The 17,176-nt window shown below is 31.6% G+C and overlaps 1 protein-coding gene and 1 pseudogene across 3 annotated transcripts in view; one reads left to right on the forward strand and one right to left on the reverse strand.

Annotated features, from left to right (window-relative positions):
* The window catches only part of BTBD10 (BTB domain containing 10), a 65,507-nt gene that overhangs the window by 22,488 nt on the left and 25,843 nt on the right, over positions 1 to 17,176 (reverse strand). The window contains exon 1 of one of the 3 annotated variants that reach the window (XM_016128185.2): positions 14,812 to 16,197. The exons of the other annotated variants lie outside the window; for them this stretch is intronic. Within the exon in view, the coding sequence (XP_015983671.1) occupies positions 14,812 to 14,936 (125 nt within the window). The 5' untranslated portion in view covers positions 14,937 to 16,197. Of the gene's footprint in view, positions 1 to 14,811; positions 16,198 to 17,176 lie in introns of those variants that run through there. 3 annotated transcript variants of the gene reach the window in all.
* Positions 7,223 to 7,341, forward strand: LOC118603553 (annotated as a pseudogene).

Raw genomic sequence — 17,176 nt, forward strand, 5'->3', positions numbered from 1 at the left:
GGGGGGTTGGGAGGCTGGGAGAATGAAGTGAAGGGTTAAAGAAGTACAAATTAGTAGTTGATAGTTGGGCACAGGGAGCATGGAAGAGGGAATGTATTTAGCATTAATATGATGGCTAAGTGGAGGGCCAGGGAAGGGAGGGAGTAATTGGAGGATTGTTTTATGAACATTATAGATGTCTAACTAATATACTGTATATCTGAAACTAATTTAAATAAATAAACTTATTCAAAAAAATTATCAGGCATATGAAGCCACAGGAAAACATAACCTATAAGGGAGGAAAAAAAGTCAACCAAATCAACCCAAAACTGACACACATCTTAGAATTAGAAATGAAGACAATTAAAACAGTCAATATAACCATATTCCTCCAAAAAATTACATAGAGATACACGAGATCAAAAAAAGATGCTTGATTTGCAGAGATAAAAATGACGATGTCTGAGATGAAAAATACACTGAATGAAATTAATGAAGATTACACATTATAAAAGAAAATATTTCTGAAGATATGGCAATAGGAAATAATGCAAAATGAAACACGAAAACTAGAAAAATAAATAGAGCATGAGTGAGCTGTGGGTCAACTTTAAGTCTCATAATATAAGTATAAAAAATGGAGTCCATAAAGGAAGAGAGGTGGAGAAGAGAAAAAATATTTGAAGAAATCAGGTCTTAAAATATAATGAAAAACTACAAACTTACAGATGCAACATGCATGACAAATCCCAAACATATTTTATGAAAAAATAAAACATAAAAATGAAGCAAAACAAACCAAAAAACCTGTCAATCTTCATTCGTTATATCCAGTAAAAACATCTTTCAAAAATAATGGGAAAATGCATTTTCAGACACACAAAAAGACATGAATAAATTCATCATGAGTACACTTCCACTATAAGAAAAATTAAAGAAAGCCTTTCAGGCATAAGAAAAAACAATGTCAGATGAAAATATTAATTTATACAAAGGAATGAAGAACATTGGAAATAGTATCTACGTGGGAAAATAAATCATTTTTTTGGTGTTTAAATTTCTTTATTAGTTTAAACAATAATTATAATAATATAGTATGGGGTTTATAACATATACATATGACTATAATATAGCACAAAGTTTGAGAGGAAAGACATAGAAGTACACTAGTGTAAGGCTCTTACACTACAGAACAAATGGTATAATAACACTTGAAGGTAGACTGATAAATTAAAAATGTATATTATAAGCCCTAAATCAGTCACTAAAGGAAACAAAGAATTATAGCTAATAATCAAAACAAAGGAGATAAAATGAAATCATAAAAAGATACAATCCAAAAGAGACAAAGAAAAAAGGAGGAGGATGGGGTAACAAGAATAAAAGGGACAAATAGAAAATAAACCAGCAAGATGACAGACTTAACCATAGCCATATCTATAATCACATTAAATGTAAATGATCTAAGCCATAAAAGGTAAAGATTATCCGAGTAGATATAAAAGCTAGACCCAACTATATGCTACCTACAAAAAGTATACTTTAAATATAAAAGTACAAAGAGGTTCAATATAAAAGGATAAGAAAAGATAAACTATGCTAACACTTGTCAAAAGAAAGAGTGACTAAACTAGTATAAGACAAAGTAGACCTCAGAGCAAAAAATATTACCAAGGCATTTAACAACCCCAAAAGTTCTTCTGCCTCATAAGAGAGGTTCAAAATATAGGAAAAAACTGATAAAATTACAAGGAGAATTAGACAATCCACATTTATAGTCAGAAATTTCAATACCCCTCTCATATATTTGGCTGAGCAAGTAGACAGAAATCGGTAAAGATGAATAAAATTTGAACACTATCAACTGGTTTGACCTGACATTTATAGAACATTTCATCCAACAAGCACAGAAAACTCATAATTTCCATGCGCACAAAGAATATTTATCAAGACAAACCACATTCTGACCAATAAAACAAGTCTCAATAAATTAAAAAGAACCTAATCAGACAAAGTATATTCTCAGATTATAATGATTAAATAAAAATTCAGTAACAGAAAGATATCTGGAAAATCCGCAGATATTTAGAAATAAAATAACACCTTTCTAAATAACTCATGGAGTAAAGAAAAAAATCAGAAAGGAAAACAGATAATTTTTAAGTGAATAAAACACCTATCATATAGTGGAATGACATGACATATAACAGCAGTTAGGGAGTAAATTATAGTATTAAGTGCTTATATTAGAAAAGAAAATCTAAGAAAAATCACTTTAAGTTTCCACCTTGAGAAACTAGACAAAGAGCAAACAAAGAAAGTAGAAAAAATAAATAAAGATCAGAATGGAAACTGAAATAATAGGAAACAGAAAAAGAATAGGGTAAACCAATTAAAACAAAAACTGGTTCTTTGAAAAGATTATTAAAACTGATAAATCTCTAGCTAGACTAGAAAAAAATGCAAAGATACAAATTATTAATTTTGGAAATGAAAGAGCTGATATCACTACAAAGGTTGCATATAGTAAAGGAATGAGAGAAGAATATTATAAACAATTTTATGCAAATAAGCTCATCAACTTAGACAAACTGAACAAATTCCAAAATACCAAAAACACTCCAGAAGAAACAGATAAGGTGAATAGCTCTATATTAAAATATTGAATTTGTAGTTAAGAACTTTCCAAGAAAACTTCAGGCCCAGATGGTTTCACCTATGAATTAAACCAAGCTTTTATGGTAGAAATATCAATCCTACACAAATTCTTCCAGAAAATTGAAGAAAAGATATTACCCTAACTCATTCTAAGAGGCCAACATTACCCAGATAGCAAAATCAGACAAAGACATTACAAGAAAACCACAAATCTATATCACTCAGAACATGAATGAAAATATTTTAAACAAAATTTTAATAATTCAAATATCGTAATATATAAAATATATAACTTATGTAAAATATAAAATACATAAAATAGCAATATATAAAAATGTCCATACATTATAACCTAATAATAATCTTAATTCTAAAAATGCAAGATTAGCCAAATATTCAAGTCAATCAATGTAATTTATCACATTAACAAATAATTGAAGAAAAAAATTTGTAGCTCAATATATATAGAAAATACATTTAACAAAATCCAAAATCCATTGCTGATTTAAAAACAAAAAAGCTCAGCAAAGCAGGAATACAATGGAATTTCATCAACTGGATAAAAGATATCTATGGAAAACCTAGAGCCAATATCACACTTAGTAGTCAAAAACCAAATGCTCTCCTGATACCACTGTTAAGAGAATAATAGCATGTATCTGATAAAGGACTCGTATTGAGAATACATATAAAGAACTCTCAAAGAAATGAGCAAAAGATTTGAAGTATACAAAAAAAGTACATGAAAGATGTTGAATATCATTAGTCATTAAGGGAATGCAAATTAAAACCACAATGTGACACCAATTCACATCTATTTGGCTAAATAAAAAGAATGACGATATCTAGTGTTGGTGAATATGTATATGAAATGGAACTCTCACATGCTCCTGGTAGCAAGGTAAAATGGTTCCACCAGTTTGGAAATGGTTCAGAAAATAACTTGACAATTTCTTAAAAAGTTAAAAAATACACTAGCCAATATAATCCAGCCATTCTTTTAGGTATCCACCCGAAAGAAATAAAATAGTCCCAAATTGGAAACAACCTAAATGTCTACGAACAGGTGACTGGATAAACAATTTGTGCTATATTCTTACAACAGAACACTATTCAATAATGAAAAAGAATGAACTACTGATACAAGTTAACAACATGGATCAAGCTCAAAATAACTATGCTGAGTGTAAAAAGCCAGATACCCTCCTCCCCTTTCAAAAAAGGATACATTTACATCAAATTCTAGGAAATACAAAATAATGTATAGTGTCAGAAAACAGATTAGTGGTTGTCTGGACATGGAGTACTGGAGGTGGAAGGGGCATAAGGGTTACAGAGGACCCCAAGAAAACTTTTGGGTGTGACAGATATATTCATTACCTTGATTGTTGCACGGTTTCATGAGTGCATACAAAGGTCACAACTTACCAAACTATACTCCAGAATTGGCCTCTTGGCCAAAATAGTGTGCTTAAGGCTGCTCTCCCAGGGAGCTGCTACTTAGCCATAGGAATTACATTTACTAAAGTCATGCCTTTTTTCTCCTAATAGTTAATCTCTTCCTCTCGTGTTTTTCTTAACAGAATTCACTAAGTGCTCTTTCACCAACCTACACGAATTCTTGCATCGTCTTCTTATAACATGTTCATGTGGTCATGACACCAAAAGCATTTCTACAATCAGATTAAAAACAACTACCATCTCCAACTGGTCTCCTTTGAAAATCTCATTTATTACCCAACATTTATTACCCAATAAAGTTATTACCTAAACTTTATTGGGTAATAAATATGCTAAGATTTTAACAACTAAGGTATATCACTTCCACCATCCCTAGTTATGTAAATAAACCCACCTTAAACATATACTCTTATTATCAAAACCCTCATACACAGCTGGTGGGATTTTAAATAGGTGCAGCCACTATGGAAAACAGCATGGAGGTTCCTCAAAAACTTAAAAATAGAACTACCATATGACCCAGCAATTCTACTTCTGGGTATTTATCTGAAGAAATCCAAAACACTACTTTGAAAAGATACATGTACCCCTATCTTCAATGCAGCATTATTTACAATAGCCAAGCCATGAAAACAACCTAAGTGTTCACGGATAGATAAATGGATAAAGATGTCATACACACATACAATGAAATGTTACTCACCCATAAAAAAGAACAAAATCTCACCACTTATAACAACATGGATAAACCTAAAAGGTATTAACTAAGTGAAATAAATCAGAGAAAAACAAATACTATATGATTTCACTTCTATGTGGACTCTAAAAAACAAACTAAACAAACAAAACAAACTCATGAATACAGAGAACAAACTGGTGGTCACCAGGTGAGAGGGAAATTGGAAGGATAAGTGAAAAAGACATATGAAAAAGATGACAAACTGGCAGATACAAAATAGTGACAGGGATGTAAAGTACAGCGCAGCAAATATAGTCAAAATATTTTAATAACTACATATGGTGTCAGATGGGTACTAGACTCATCGAGGTGATCAATCACTCCATAAGCTATGTAAATGTCTAATCACTGTATTGTACACCTAAAACTAATATAATATTGTATGTCAACGGTAATTGAAAAATAAATTTTAAAAAAGAAAAAAAGGAACTACTAATACACGCAACAATGTGAATGGATCTCAAGGTATTATGCTAAATTAAAAAAAAAAATCCCAAAAGTTTACATACTATCAGATTCTATTTATATACTATTCTCAAAATGAAAGAAATACAGTGATGGAGAACAAATCAGGGGTTGCCAAAAGTTAGGGGTGGGGGGAAGGGTGTTACTCTTAAAAGGAAGCATGATGTACTTTCTTTGTGGTGATGTAACAATTCTGTATGCTGTTTGTGGTGGTAGCTACACAAACGTATATGTGATATCATAGAATATATACCAGAAAAAAGTGCATATAAAAAACTGATGTCTATAGTATATAGTATTATACTAAGGCCAATTTCCTGGTTTGATAATTTATGTGAGATGTTATCACTGAGGGAAGCTGAGTAAAGAGTACCCAAAAAGTCACTGCGCAATTTTTGCAATTTCTTGCAAATCTAAAATTATTTCACAATAAAAAGTTTAATAAATATAATTTTTAAAATAGTCAATGTAGACAAAAAAAGCAAAACAATAAACTCAGTGATGTAAAAGGTACTATATCCATAAAACAAAGACAAGGATGCTTTTTTTTTTTTAATTTAGAGAATGAGAAAGTTCTGAGAAAAAATTCAAAACACAGTAGCATAAATTTTTAAAAGAATGAAAGAAAAACTGGGAATAAAAGGACAAAGAAATTAAAAATAAGAGAAAAAGAATAAGGAAATTAGAGAATTACTGAAGGAGGTCAACATTTAATTAATAGGTTTCAGAAAGCAAAGAGGGAAGTAAGTTATCAAAGAAAAAATACATGAAAAATTTCCAGAAGTAACTGGTATTACTAGAACTGCTGCTCTGACAGAAGTTATTATCAAATATACTAAAACATTAAAAATACAATTTAGTTAAATACATGTATATATAAATATAAATAAAATGTAAAATATATACAAAGTGAATGAAACTCACTTATGTACAGCATCTTTATGTAGTATACACATGGTCAACCTTACAGCACTTCGGGAAATTACCTTACTAATTTATCTTTAAACATTTTCAGCAACTAACATAACCTAGTGCATCTTATTAATGTTTATTGAATTAAGCTGAAATTTCAGAGTATTTATAACATCTAAATATTTCCCTTTGGCAACTGTTTATTCCTTGTCACATACTACCATATGTATGTGTAGAGACACAGATACAGCTTTACAGTTTACAAGGTGTTTTAAACATTTAATCAAGCTTAGAGTTCACAAACTATGGCCAAGGGGCCAAATTCAACCCTTTGGCTATTTTGTAAATAGTTTTATTAGAACACAACCATGCTCCTTCATTTATATTTATTTATGGCTGCTTTCACGCTACAGTAGCAAAACTGAGTGGTTGCAACAGAAACTGTGTATAGTCCACACAGCCAAAAATATTTACTATCCAGCCCTTAACAGAAAATGTTTGCCAATCCCCAGGGGTGTCAGTAACTGTGACGACATAAGAAATGCTGTCAAACCTCTAAATCTATTTTCAACAGAAGAAATGCAAATTTCTCTCATCTTTTCCCTTTTCTGTCAATTAGCCTTTTCTATAAGCTTTTTTGTTCTGTTTAATATATTAGGTCAGTTTCCCAAAGAACAAAAGCTAATTACTGAAAAAGGCAGTTCTCAACTGAGGGATGGCCTATGCTCTCAAAGGTCACCTGGACGTCTTTTTTTGATGCATTTATTCCATAGAAATATTTCAAGTAATACTTAATCCCAGATTACTCCATCTAAAGACCACTTTAGCAAAAAATATAGCCCAAGAATAGTTCTAATACTAGTCCTAAATCCTGACATATTTCTCTTCTTCCTACAATCCCATTGACAGATATGTCAGCAACTCCAGTGAGAAGCAGTAGCACCAGCAAGTTTGATGTACTGTTATATGACTGCTCTAAGAGCATCTTTCAAATCAAATTGTAGAGTCTACGGCCATGCCATCCTGATCCAGCCCGATCCCGTCTGATCTCGGAAGCTAAGTAGGGTCGGGTATGGTTAGTACTTGGATGGGAGACCACCTAGGAAGCCCAGGTGCTGCAGGTGTAATAAATAAAAAATAAAGGATTGTAAGCTGACAAGGTCCTTGCAATCTGTGAGGTCAACCAAAGGTTGTCTTGCCCAAAATAAAAATTAATTAATTAATTAATTAAACATAAAAAATCAAATTGTAGACCTAGACATTAAAATTTTGACAGAAATTTACCCCCTGGTAGCCAAACTTTAACATTTTACTATTAAGGTAAAAGTTATCCCAACTGATAAAAATAAATTTCGTGTAAACAGCACAGGAGCTGGAGGTTTCTTTTGCTTTTAATAATCAAAAATATCTATTACCTTGTTTCTGGCTTTTGAACTTTAAACAAAGGTGTTGCTAGGCAAGCAACTCTACAAATTGAAGTGCCTCTGAATTGAAGTTGTAATATTTAATTCATTATACTGTTAATTTGTTTAGTTCTAAAAAAATTAGTTTTAAATCATCAATAGGTATTCAAGTGCTTGCAATATACAATACCTAAAATAACTATAGTAACAAAGTATTCTTATCCCCTCCCCTAGCAATGCTTTTAGTTTTATCATGCATTCAACTCTATCAAATATTCACTGAACACCTATCACATGCTACTTACTATTCTAGCCCTGGTGGATATAACCAAGACAGTCTCTGCCTTCAAAATTAATACATTCTGTTAGAGAAAAAATACAGAACATATAAAATAAATACATTAAATGTCATATGGTGATAAATGCTACAAGGTAAAATAAAGTAGGGTAAAAAGGACAGAATCATGGTTTTGAGGTGATAGGTTCTATTTTACAAAGAGTGGTCAAGGTAGGACTCTGATGAGGCAATGTCTGAGCAAAGACCCAAGGAAGTAAGAAACATAACTATGAGAACATACAAGGGCAGAACAGGTACAAAGGCCTTGAGCAAGAGTAATCTTTGTTTTTTTTTTTTTCAAGGCAATCAAAAAGGCCAGGATAACTGGAGCACAAAATGCAAGAATAGTATTAAAAGATGAGCTCAGAGAGACAAGACAAGAACCAGATCATGAAGGGCTTCGAAGGAATGTTCAAAGGGTTTTTGCTTTTGATCTGAGTGAAATAGGTACCACTGAAGTACAAATTACGCGATCTAATATATGTTACATCAAGTGGACAATAGAAGAAAGGGAGCAAAGGTAGAATTCAAGTGACCATTTCAGAAGCAACTGAAAATCCAGGTGAAAGTTAAAAGTGACTTGGACCAGGGTTGTAGCAATGGTATGTGGTAGAGGGCACAAGACTATATAATGAAGAATGAGACTTTGGAATTTAATAGATTAAAAATAAGAGATGAGAGAAGGTAGTGATGAATGACTCTATGATTTTGGCCTGAGCAACCTAAAGGAAGTAAGTTTCATTTGACTTAATAAGAATAAGAGTAAAATATTTAACATTCTTCTCAAACAACTTCCTACCATGGAAAATAGTAAAGTATTTCTTAAAAACAGCTAACCGCTATTAATAATTGTCAAATATATTTTATATTTGGTCAAATATTTTATTATATTTTATAATGGTCAAATATATTTTATATCTACTGATTAGACATTCAACAAATATTGACTAAATGATATTTTGTGCCAGTTACTGTTCTGGGTGTGGTTCATGATTGCGAATAGTTTTATAATGCATACACAACCAAGTACTTAAATGGTGCTTTAAAAATTAGGATTATTTTTGAAAACCTTTTGGAGCATCTTTTGTATTTATTATTCAAGGGAGAAAAGAAAATCCAACCCATGGAAAAAAACATATGAAGTACAAATAAACGATTTAGTTTTAGAAATATTTATCAGATGATTGTGATTATTTTAACAAATTAGTTTCACAAAGTTGATTTCTATAAAGATATTATTACAGCTATCTCACAATCACTCGTACTTCCAAATGGCCTTTTTAAAACATAAACTTACTTGTTCCACTAAATTCCCTCCTCTATGCCTCATACTAAAATTTTAAGCATTAAACAAATTAAAATTAAAATTCTAAGCTACACTGTAATTAGACTGATAAAATTAAAGAATAAGAGAGTATGCATCAGAGGCCCTTTGATATTGGTCATTCAATATTCCTAACTCCTATTAGAAAAACTTATAGAAACACAAGAATCTAACTTCAGAAAAATTATCTTAGGAAATCAGTCCAAACACCTATCTAATTTCTGAGTCTCATTTACAAAGTCCCCATGAATTGGCTGACATATTGCTGTTAATAATGGGGAAAAAAACTCGTTATTTTCTTTGTAACAGTTTTATTCCATCTTTTTGAAAGCTCTGACTCAGGCAGTTTTTTCTTAATATGAAAGCTTAGTTAGTACAGTCACTATGGAGAACAGTCTGGAGGTTTCTCAAAAATTAAAAATGGATATACCTTTTGACTCAGCAATTGCACTTCTGGGTATTTATCCAAAGAAAACCAAAACAATAATTTGCAAAGATCTATGTACCCCTATGTTCATGGCAGCACAATTTATAATAGCCAAGATATGGAAGCAACCTTAATACCCATCAACAGATAACTGGATAGGAAGTTATAGTTCATATATACAATGGAATATTACTCGGCCATTAAAAAAATGAAATCCTACCATTTGCAACAACATGGATGGAACTAGAGGTTATTATGCTGAGTGAAGTAAGACAGAGATAGATAAATAAAGTATGATTTCATTAATGTGTAGAATCTAAGGAACAAAAAGAACAAATTGAAAACAGATTCACAAATATAGAGGACAATCTGGTGATAGCAGGGGGCGGGGTTGGGAGATGGGAGAATGGGGTGAAGTATTAAAGCACAAATTAGTAGTTGATAGACAGTCACGAGGATGGGGAACCTGGCATAAGGAATGCAGTTAGCATTAATGTAATGGCTAGGCGGCGAGCCTGCCAGAAGAAAGAGCAATTATAGGGAGATCATTTTTATAAACTATATAAATGTCTAACCAATGTACTGTATACTTGAAACTAATAATAAAATTAAATTTAAAAAATAATTTAGTTAAAACTTTTTACCTGACTCTAGTTTCAAGGTTTTGGACCAGTTAATTCTTTGTTGTGGGGAATTGTCCTGTGCATTAAAGGAAGTTTAGCAGCATCCCTGGCTTCCATCTACTAGGTGCTAGTAGTACTGCTTCCCTCAGTTGTAACAACCAAAAATGTCTTCAGACACTGCAAGTGTCCAATGAGGAATAAAACTACTCCTCTAATTGGAAACCACTGCCCCTAGCTCTATCCAGTAGGACCAAATAACAATACCAACATTTGAGCATTTATTTAGTACATGCCAGGCACAATTCTGAGCACTTTGCATATATTTTCATTTAATCCTCAGAACTATCCCAGTTTTACAGTTGAGAAAATGGAAATTTAGAAGCTAAGCAAGTTGCCTGAAATCACATAACTAATTAAGTGGCAGGTCTGAGATGTGATCTAAGGAGTTTGATTTCAAGGCTCACACTTTTAATCTCAAACAAGTCTAACTTCTTTTCCAAACGATAATTCTTCATATGTCTGAAGATAGCTTCTACTGTGAGATTCCTTAGTATCTACCAGAGCTGCCAACCAAAATCTCTGAATTCACAGTTATTTAAGCTAACAAGTCTTCCAATTTCTTCACATCCTTCCTTCTGAATATACACAAAACTTAAAGACAACATATTTTGGTGCATAGCAGAGTGGCCCTAGTCTTCTTTCGCATTTATTACAATGGTTTTTTTGGGGGGAATGGGATGATGGCAGATTAATCAATTGTGTTGATTAACACAATTAAGTAGTGGCTAACTCAATTTTACTTCATCTCACACCCAATGTAAAACTTCTTTTTTACATTGCTTACTGCCAAAAGCCACCCTCAAGTCTTTTCAATACATGATGTTGTAAAGTCATGCTAACGTAATGTATATTAGTGTTTTTCAGGCCTTATGTATACTCCTAAAAAGTTTATTTAAATTTAGTCCAACATAATGAGGTCAAATCCACCTAAACAACATTATTGATTATAAGGGAGGGGCACTTCCTCCTAGGAAAATCTGGGTACCTCTAGGGAGGAAAAGAGGGGAATTGATGGGAAGCCAACCAATAATGTTCACCATAGTTCGTTTGAGTAAAATGTGAGAAGCAACTGTTGTTAAGTAAGCAATAATGAGTCCTTCATTGAGTATATTTCCAAGGCTATAAAGGACTCTTCTAAGAAATTCATGAAAATCAACAAGCCTTCTAATTGTAGGCTAAAGCAGAATGGGAAGAAATACAGACTGATCAGCGAACCAAAAGCTGAAATTGTGCTAGAGGTTTATCTTTTAAAAACCAACCTGGAGTAGCAGCAGGAATATACATTTCTTAGATATGGTATTTTGAAGGTGCTGAAATAATGCATTTTGTTCTCATTTTTTATATCCTAATTATAAGAAAGCAACTGTTTTGCTAAATTTATAACTTACCCCAAAGATGATGTTGAACTTCAGGATTAATCTTCACCATTGCAAAAATAGGCTACCCAATTTCTTTCCAATTTCTTTCCCTTCATTTTTTTTTCTCATCCCCTCCAATAGGCTTTTTTAAAAAAATTAATTTATTTATTTAATTGAAGATAATTTAATTTTTTCCCTTCTCCCAGTTTACCTCCCCTCTCCCCATCTCTCCCTCTCCCCTTCCTTCTGTCTTTCTCTTTAAAAGGTTTTAAATTTCCTTGAAATTTTTATTAAAGTCTTCAAATAATGTGAGCTTCAAGATAATAAAAAACTTAAATCAGATTTTAAAATTTTGATTAAAAAGTAAAATAAAAATAAAAAACAATCCAAATTTAGAGATATTTTGGATCTTTTAGTGTATTATTTACCATCCTTCTTTCATTGTTACCTATATATTTGATAATTTGCCTTCTCCAGATGAACATAAGACAAAGCAAAGAACAAACCCACTTTCCACAATCAATAACCTTTGGATAGGGTCATTCAAAATCAAAATTGTGTTGATTAACACAATCAACTAGTGGCTAACTCAATTTTACTTCATCTTACACTCAAAGATATAAAAAAAGATTTTACCAAAAACTAAGCTTCAGTCCAAATACATTATATTGCTACTAGGCTATCAACTGTATCAGAAAAAAAATCAAAGTTGCTCTGACCATGTATTTTTAACAAACCCATTTTGGTTTATTTTTAACCTTTTTCTTCAAGTTAGTCATAAACTATCATTTTCATTTTTTTTGTTCTAAAATCTTCTACCTTTGCTAAAATCAGGCATAGAATTCACTATCTTTTAGCACTTATTATATATTCCCCTATAACTTTTTAAGACCAAAAATAATATCAATAATTTTAAGATTTTGCAGGCGTTCCATCTATAACTATTAAGATATTTCAACAGGCCCAGATGACAACTCAGATGCATTCTTTCTCTAGCTCATGTTGGTTTTCATGTCCTTCCTAGTAGTGTTTGCTTTGTTATTATTATTATTGGTGGTAGCGGTGGTTTACTCTTCCTATTTGACAAAGAAGCTCCTAAAAAAGAGTTGAGGGATTTTTTTCTTCCCTTATTGTCAATCCTTATTACTATACTTTCCTTAATTACCTCTTTAAATGTAATATAGGAAATCTTTTTGATTGGCTTGTTTTTAAAATCGCAGCTCATTTCAGCTGTTTTCCTGATTTTCTAAAGATTTCTTTTCCATATTTTATCATGGCAATCTTAGCTATTTGTTTTGTTTTAAAAGTAGTGTTCATATCTTTGAAGAGTTCATTGTATAACACTATAATATTTTTTTTGTCTGAAAAATATCAAAATTACATTTTACTTAACTCCTTAAAAACTTTTTTTGGGGGGGAGAAATTTATACTGTGTAATCATGATGATCTTTTCTCTGATCAAAAATGAGAAACCTCAGATTGATTAAATAAATTATAAAATATATAATAAATATAAAATATAAAAAATAAATATAAAATAAGAGCTATGCAGGGGTTTTTTTCCTCCTAAGAAGAAAACATTTATTATTTGTGGATATCACCTTGCTTATTTCATTTCGATGCATTTTTTGATTTTTATTTTTTAAGAACTATGCAGTTCTTAAAAATTATGCTTTAGAAGACTATTTCAGGATATAAGGGATGTTCATGATTAAGTTTGGTTTTTTTTTTTTAAGATACAGGTTATATAACAGTATATATAGTAATATCTCAAAATCATTTTTAACTGCATGTGAGGTTTATATCTTTGCATATACACAAATCGGTTATATGCAAAAATAAAGTATTTTTCTCATATTTTAGTTTTTATATGCTTTATATATATATATATCAAATCTACATAATAAATATGTATCACTTTTACAACACGAGCATTATTATTTTAAAAGAATCAGCAGAACCAGAGGAAAACAGTCTATAAAGTACAAGAAAAAAGGTCCAGCTTGAGATTTCTTTCATAACTCTATTATTAAAACCAGCTTAGAAAAAAATGTCTAGATACCAAACCACAAAAAAAGCCAATGCGAGACAACACTAGTCTAACCATATAAATAAGTCCTGAAAACCATCAAAATGACTGTTTGAACTTTTAAAAATTAAATGGGGGAATCACAAGAACTTGCAAAAAGATATTATAAACTATTTATTTAAATACATTAAAAATAAAATAATTTAAAAATTTATATCCCCCAATATCCCTATAAAATGAAAGCTCTGTAGGATAGGAATAATAAAGACACAAAAAAATAAAAATGTTTTAAACTGTGCTACAATTTCCTAATAAAGTAAGTAATGTCACCTGTTAATATTTAAAATCTCATAGCAAGAACAATTCTCTTTATTTAGAATTGTTCTAAATGTCTGGTTGAAGAAAGTCAATTTGCAATAATCCAAAAACTTATCTGGTTACTCTCTATTTCAGTGGCAGTATCTAGCTCATCTATTCAAAGTCTAGGTTCTAAAAGAAACCTTTTTTCCTAGGTTCTAGAAAAAAAGTCATTTTAACAAATAAAAAAACTTTATCATTCAAATACATTTGGTTCTGTTAAATACTAGTACATATAAGTGAAGTGGTTCAACTAATCCTAATTCAGCCATAAGTAAAAACACATTCAACTTCTTTAGGAAATTATTTCAATAATTATATTTCTCTATATCAAATTTTTTCAAATATATCAAAAGTTATTTCAAAATTAGATTTTCCTTAAGTAAATTTTTTGATATTCATAAAAACAATACCAAATATAATGCATTCTCAAGTTACATGAAGATTCTAAGGCTTTAAGTGAAATTTTTAAAAAAGCATCAAACCCATGAAAACAATATTAATACATTTATTTTAAATAACTTGCCTCATTAAACTGACAATCAAGACACATGATCTTTTACAGCCAGAAATGCAAATGAGCATAATGAAACAAAGGCCAAACATCTTTCAATCTCTTATTCATACATGTATAGAATCATAACCCAGCGATATCATGTAATAAATGAATACACACCTTACTTTAGTATATGCCAAGGAAGACACACAAAAACAAGAAAGAATTTTTGAAATCAGAGTATAAAGGGACTCTGCTTTTTCAAACAATGCAGCACTGAAAGCCAGGTCAGCATCCTTGGGCATTACTAGGAAACTTTAGCACATCTGATATTTCCATCATCTTCGAGATTCCTCTGAATAATCAGAAAATTCCCCAGTCTCCTCCTACCTCACCTGTCCACAGACTTCCTTTGACTTTCTTCCCTCTACTGTGTAATAATGCTATTGTGGTTATTTAGGCTTTAAATGTTCAGAGATACAACCCCCTCTATATATTAATTCAGTTCATTTTCTCACAGACACTGACTCAGCCGTGGGTTGTGCAGCACTGACGTTTCTAACCAAACGGGATCGTGTGAGCTGTGATCATCCCACTTCCCCATCTCTGTGCAGTGATTGGCTATTGTGACTGACAGACAGGCTGAAAAAAAAACAGGAGATGAGAGCTTGGTGATTTAAGATATGCTGCCAAATGCCATCTGTAAAGCTAATTCTAGCTCTGCTAGCTTGCCAGGTTTTAGAAAACTAGGTTGTAGCTAACTTTCTTTTTCCTTGCAGTATTTTATTGTGTGCCCATTTTGGAAAGTAAAGCTTTTTAAAACCAAAAAGAAAATATTGTTTGTACTTTAAGAATCCATTTAAGAACTACTTTTTAAAGCAATGAAACTTTCCCATTTCTAAAGTGCTGCTGGGACTATGGAGTGACTTAAAAGGAAACTGGAAAGCTCAATCTTCACGCAGTCTCAGAAGAAACGAGCATGCGTACTGCTATGTGGAAATGAAACCCTGCGGCAAAGTCTGATATTGAATGTATGATGCATTTATCTTTAGTACCTGAGCAGACTGCAGATCTAAGTTTTATAGAGTCAGATTCAACCCAATTCATATATGCAAGAGCTTTTAGCATATTTTCAGTCTAGGCATTTTAACATTAATAATACAGAAAAGGTGATCTTTTTCCTTTTTAAATAGCAAAACTCCTCTAATTTATAATTTAAAGAAAGTTGTCACAATTCAGGCCAAATATACTTCGACGGAAATGATCTTTAACCTTTCAGCAAGCTACCAAATCCCTCTATACAGATATTAACTATAAAATTACTCATAAATAAAGTTCAGTAACTTTTTAACTACGTAATTCATTTGTATGAACTTGCAGCCCATCCATGTCCAAATTAGCTTGGTCCTGTCTTTTGTATCAGTGTTAAACAATAAAATCTACATTCAACAGAAAGTTCAAAAAAGAAAGTACATTAAAGCTTCATTAGATGAAAGAGAAACCATAAGGCAATGTCCGCCAAACTCTCAAACCTAAATGGTTAAGCACACATAAAATAGTAACTATTACTGTTATTTTTATAATTTAATAAATTTATTTTTATCCTGCCAGTAAGGAAAAGTGGGAGGGAAATCAAAGAAAAAAGATCAAAAAAAAAAAAAAAAGATTATTCTAAAAATGTGAATAGAATAAAAAATTTCAACAAGGAAATATTTTCGATTATCTACAAAAATTGAATAACAGTCTTATTTTTTACTTCTAAAGACTGAATGTTTGTGTCCCCCCAAAATTCTTATATTGAAATGTATTCCCTCAATATAATGGTATTTGGAGATGAGATGATTAGATCATGAGGGCAGAACCCTCCTGAATGGGATTAGTGCCTTTATAAAAAGAGACCCCAGAGAGATCTCTGGCCCCTTCCTTCCACCATGAGAGGACACAGCAAAAAGAGCGATATCTGAACTAGGAAGAGAGTCCTTACCAAATACCGAATATTGCCAGCACCTTGCCTTTGGACTTCCTAGCCTGCAGAACCATGTGAAATAAATTTCTATTGTTTATAAGCCACCCATTCTATGCTATACTGTTTTAACAGTATATCTGTACAGACTGAGATATTTACTTTTTGTAATTTTAAATTCCCAATTCTATTCGGGATGGCAATGTGCCCACCTATGTTTCTTAGACTCCCTCATCCAAAGATGGCCATATGACATAGTTCTACCAAAGATTTATAAACCAATATCTTGTGGGAAATTACTGAGAAATGTGATTTCCTGATATAAATAAAACCCTTTTCCCATTGTCCCCTTCTACCTTTCTCCTCCTCATCATCTGGAAGGTGGCTATGATGACTTCAAGTACAATAGGAAGCCATGTTGTGGTCTTAAAGAAAAGCCAAGAAAATCAGATATTTGACCCTAACAACCTTATTAAGCCATTAAATCCACATTAGGCATTGTTTACCTGTGGACTTCTTATGTACAAGAATAAACCCTTAACTTCAGCCAGAATGTAGTCTAGTTTTTTGGGTTTTTTTTTT

The sequence above is a fragment of the Rousettus aegyptiacus genome, unplaced genomic scaffold, assembly GCF_014176215.1.
Source record: "Rousettus aegyptiacus isolate mRouAeg1 unplaced genomic scaffold, mRouAeg1.p scaffold_m13_p_5, whole genome shotgun sequence".
Classification (NCBI taxonomy): Eukaryota; Metazoa; Chordata; class Mammalia; order Chiroptera; family Pteropodidae; genus Rousettus; species Rousettus aegyptiacus.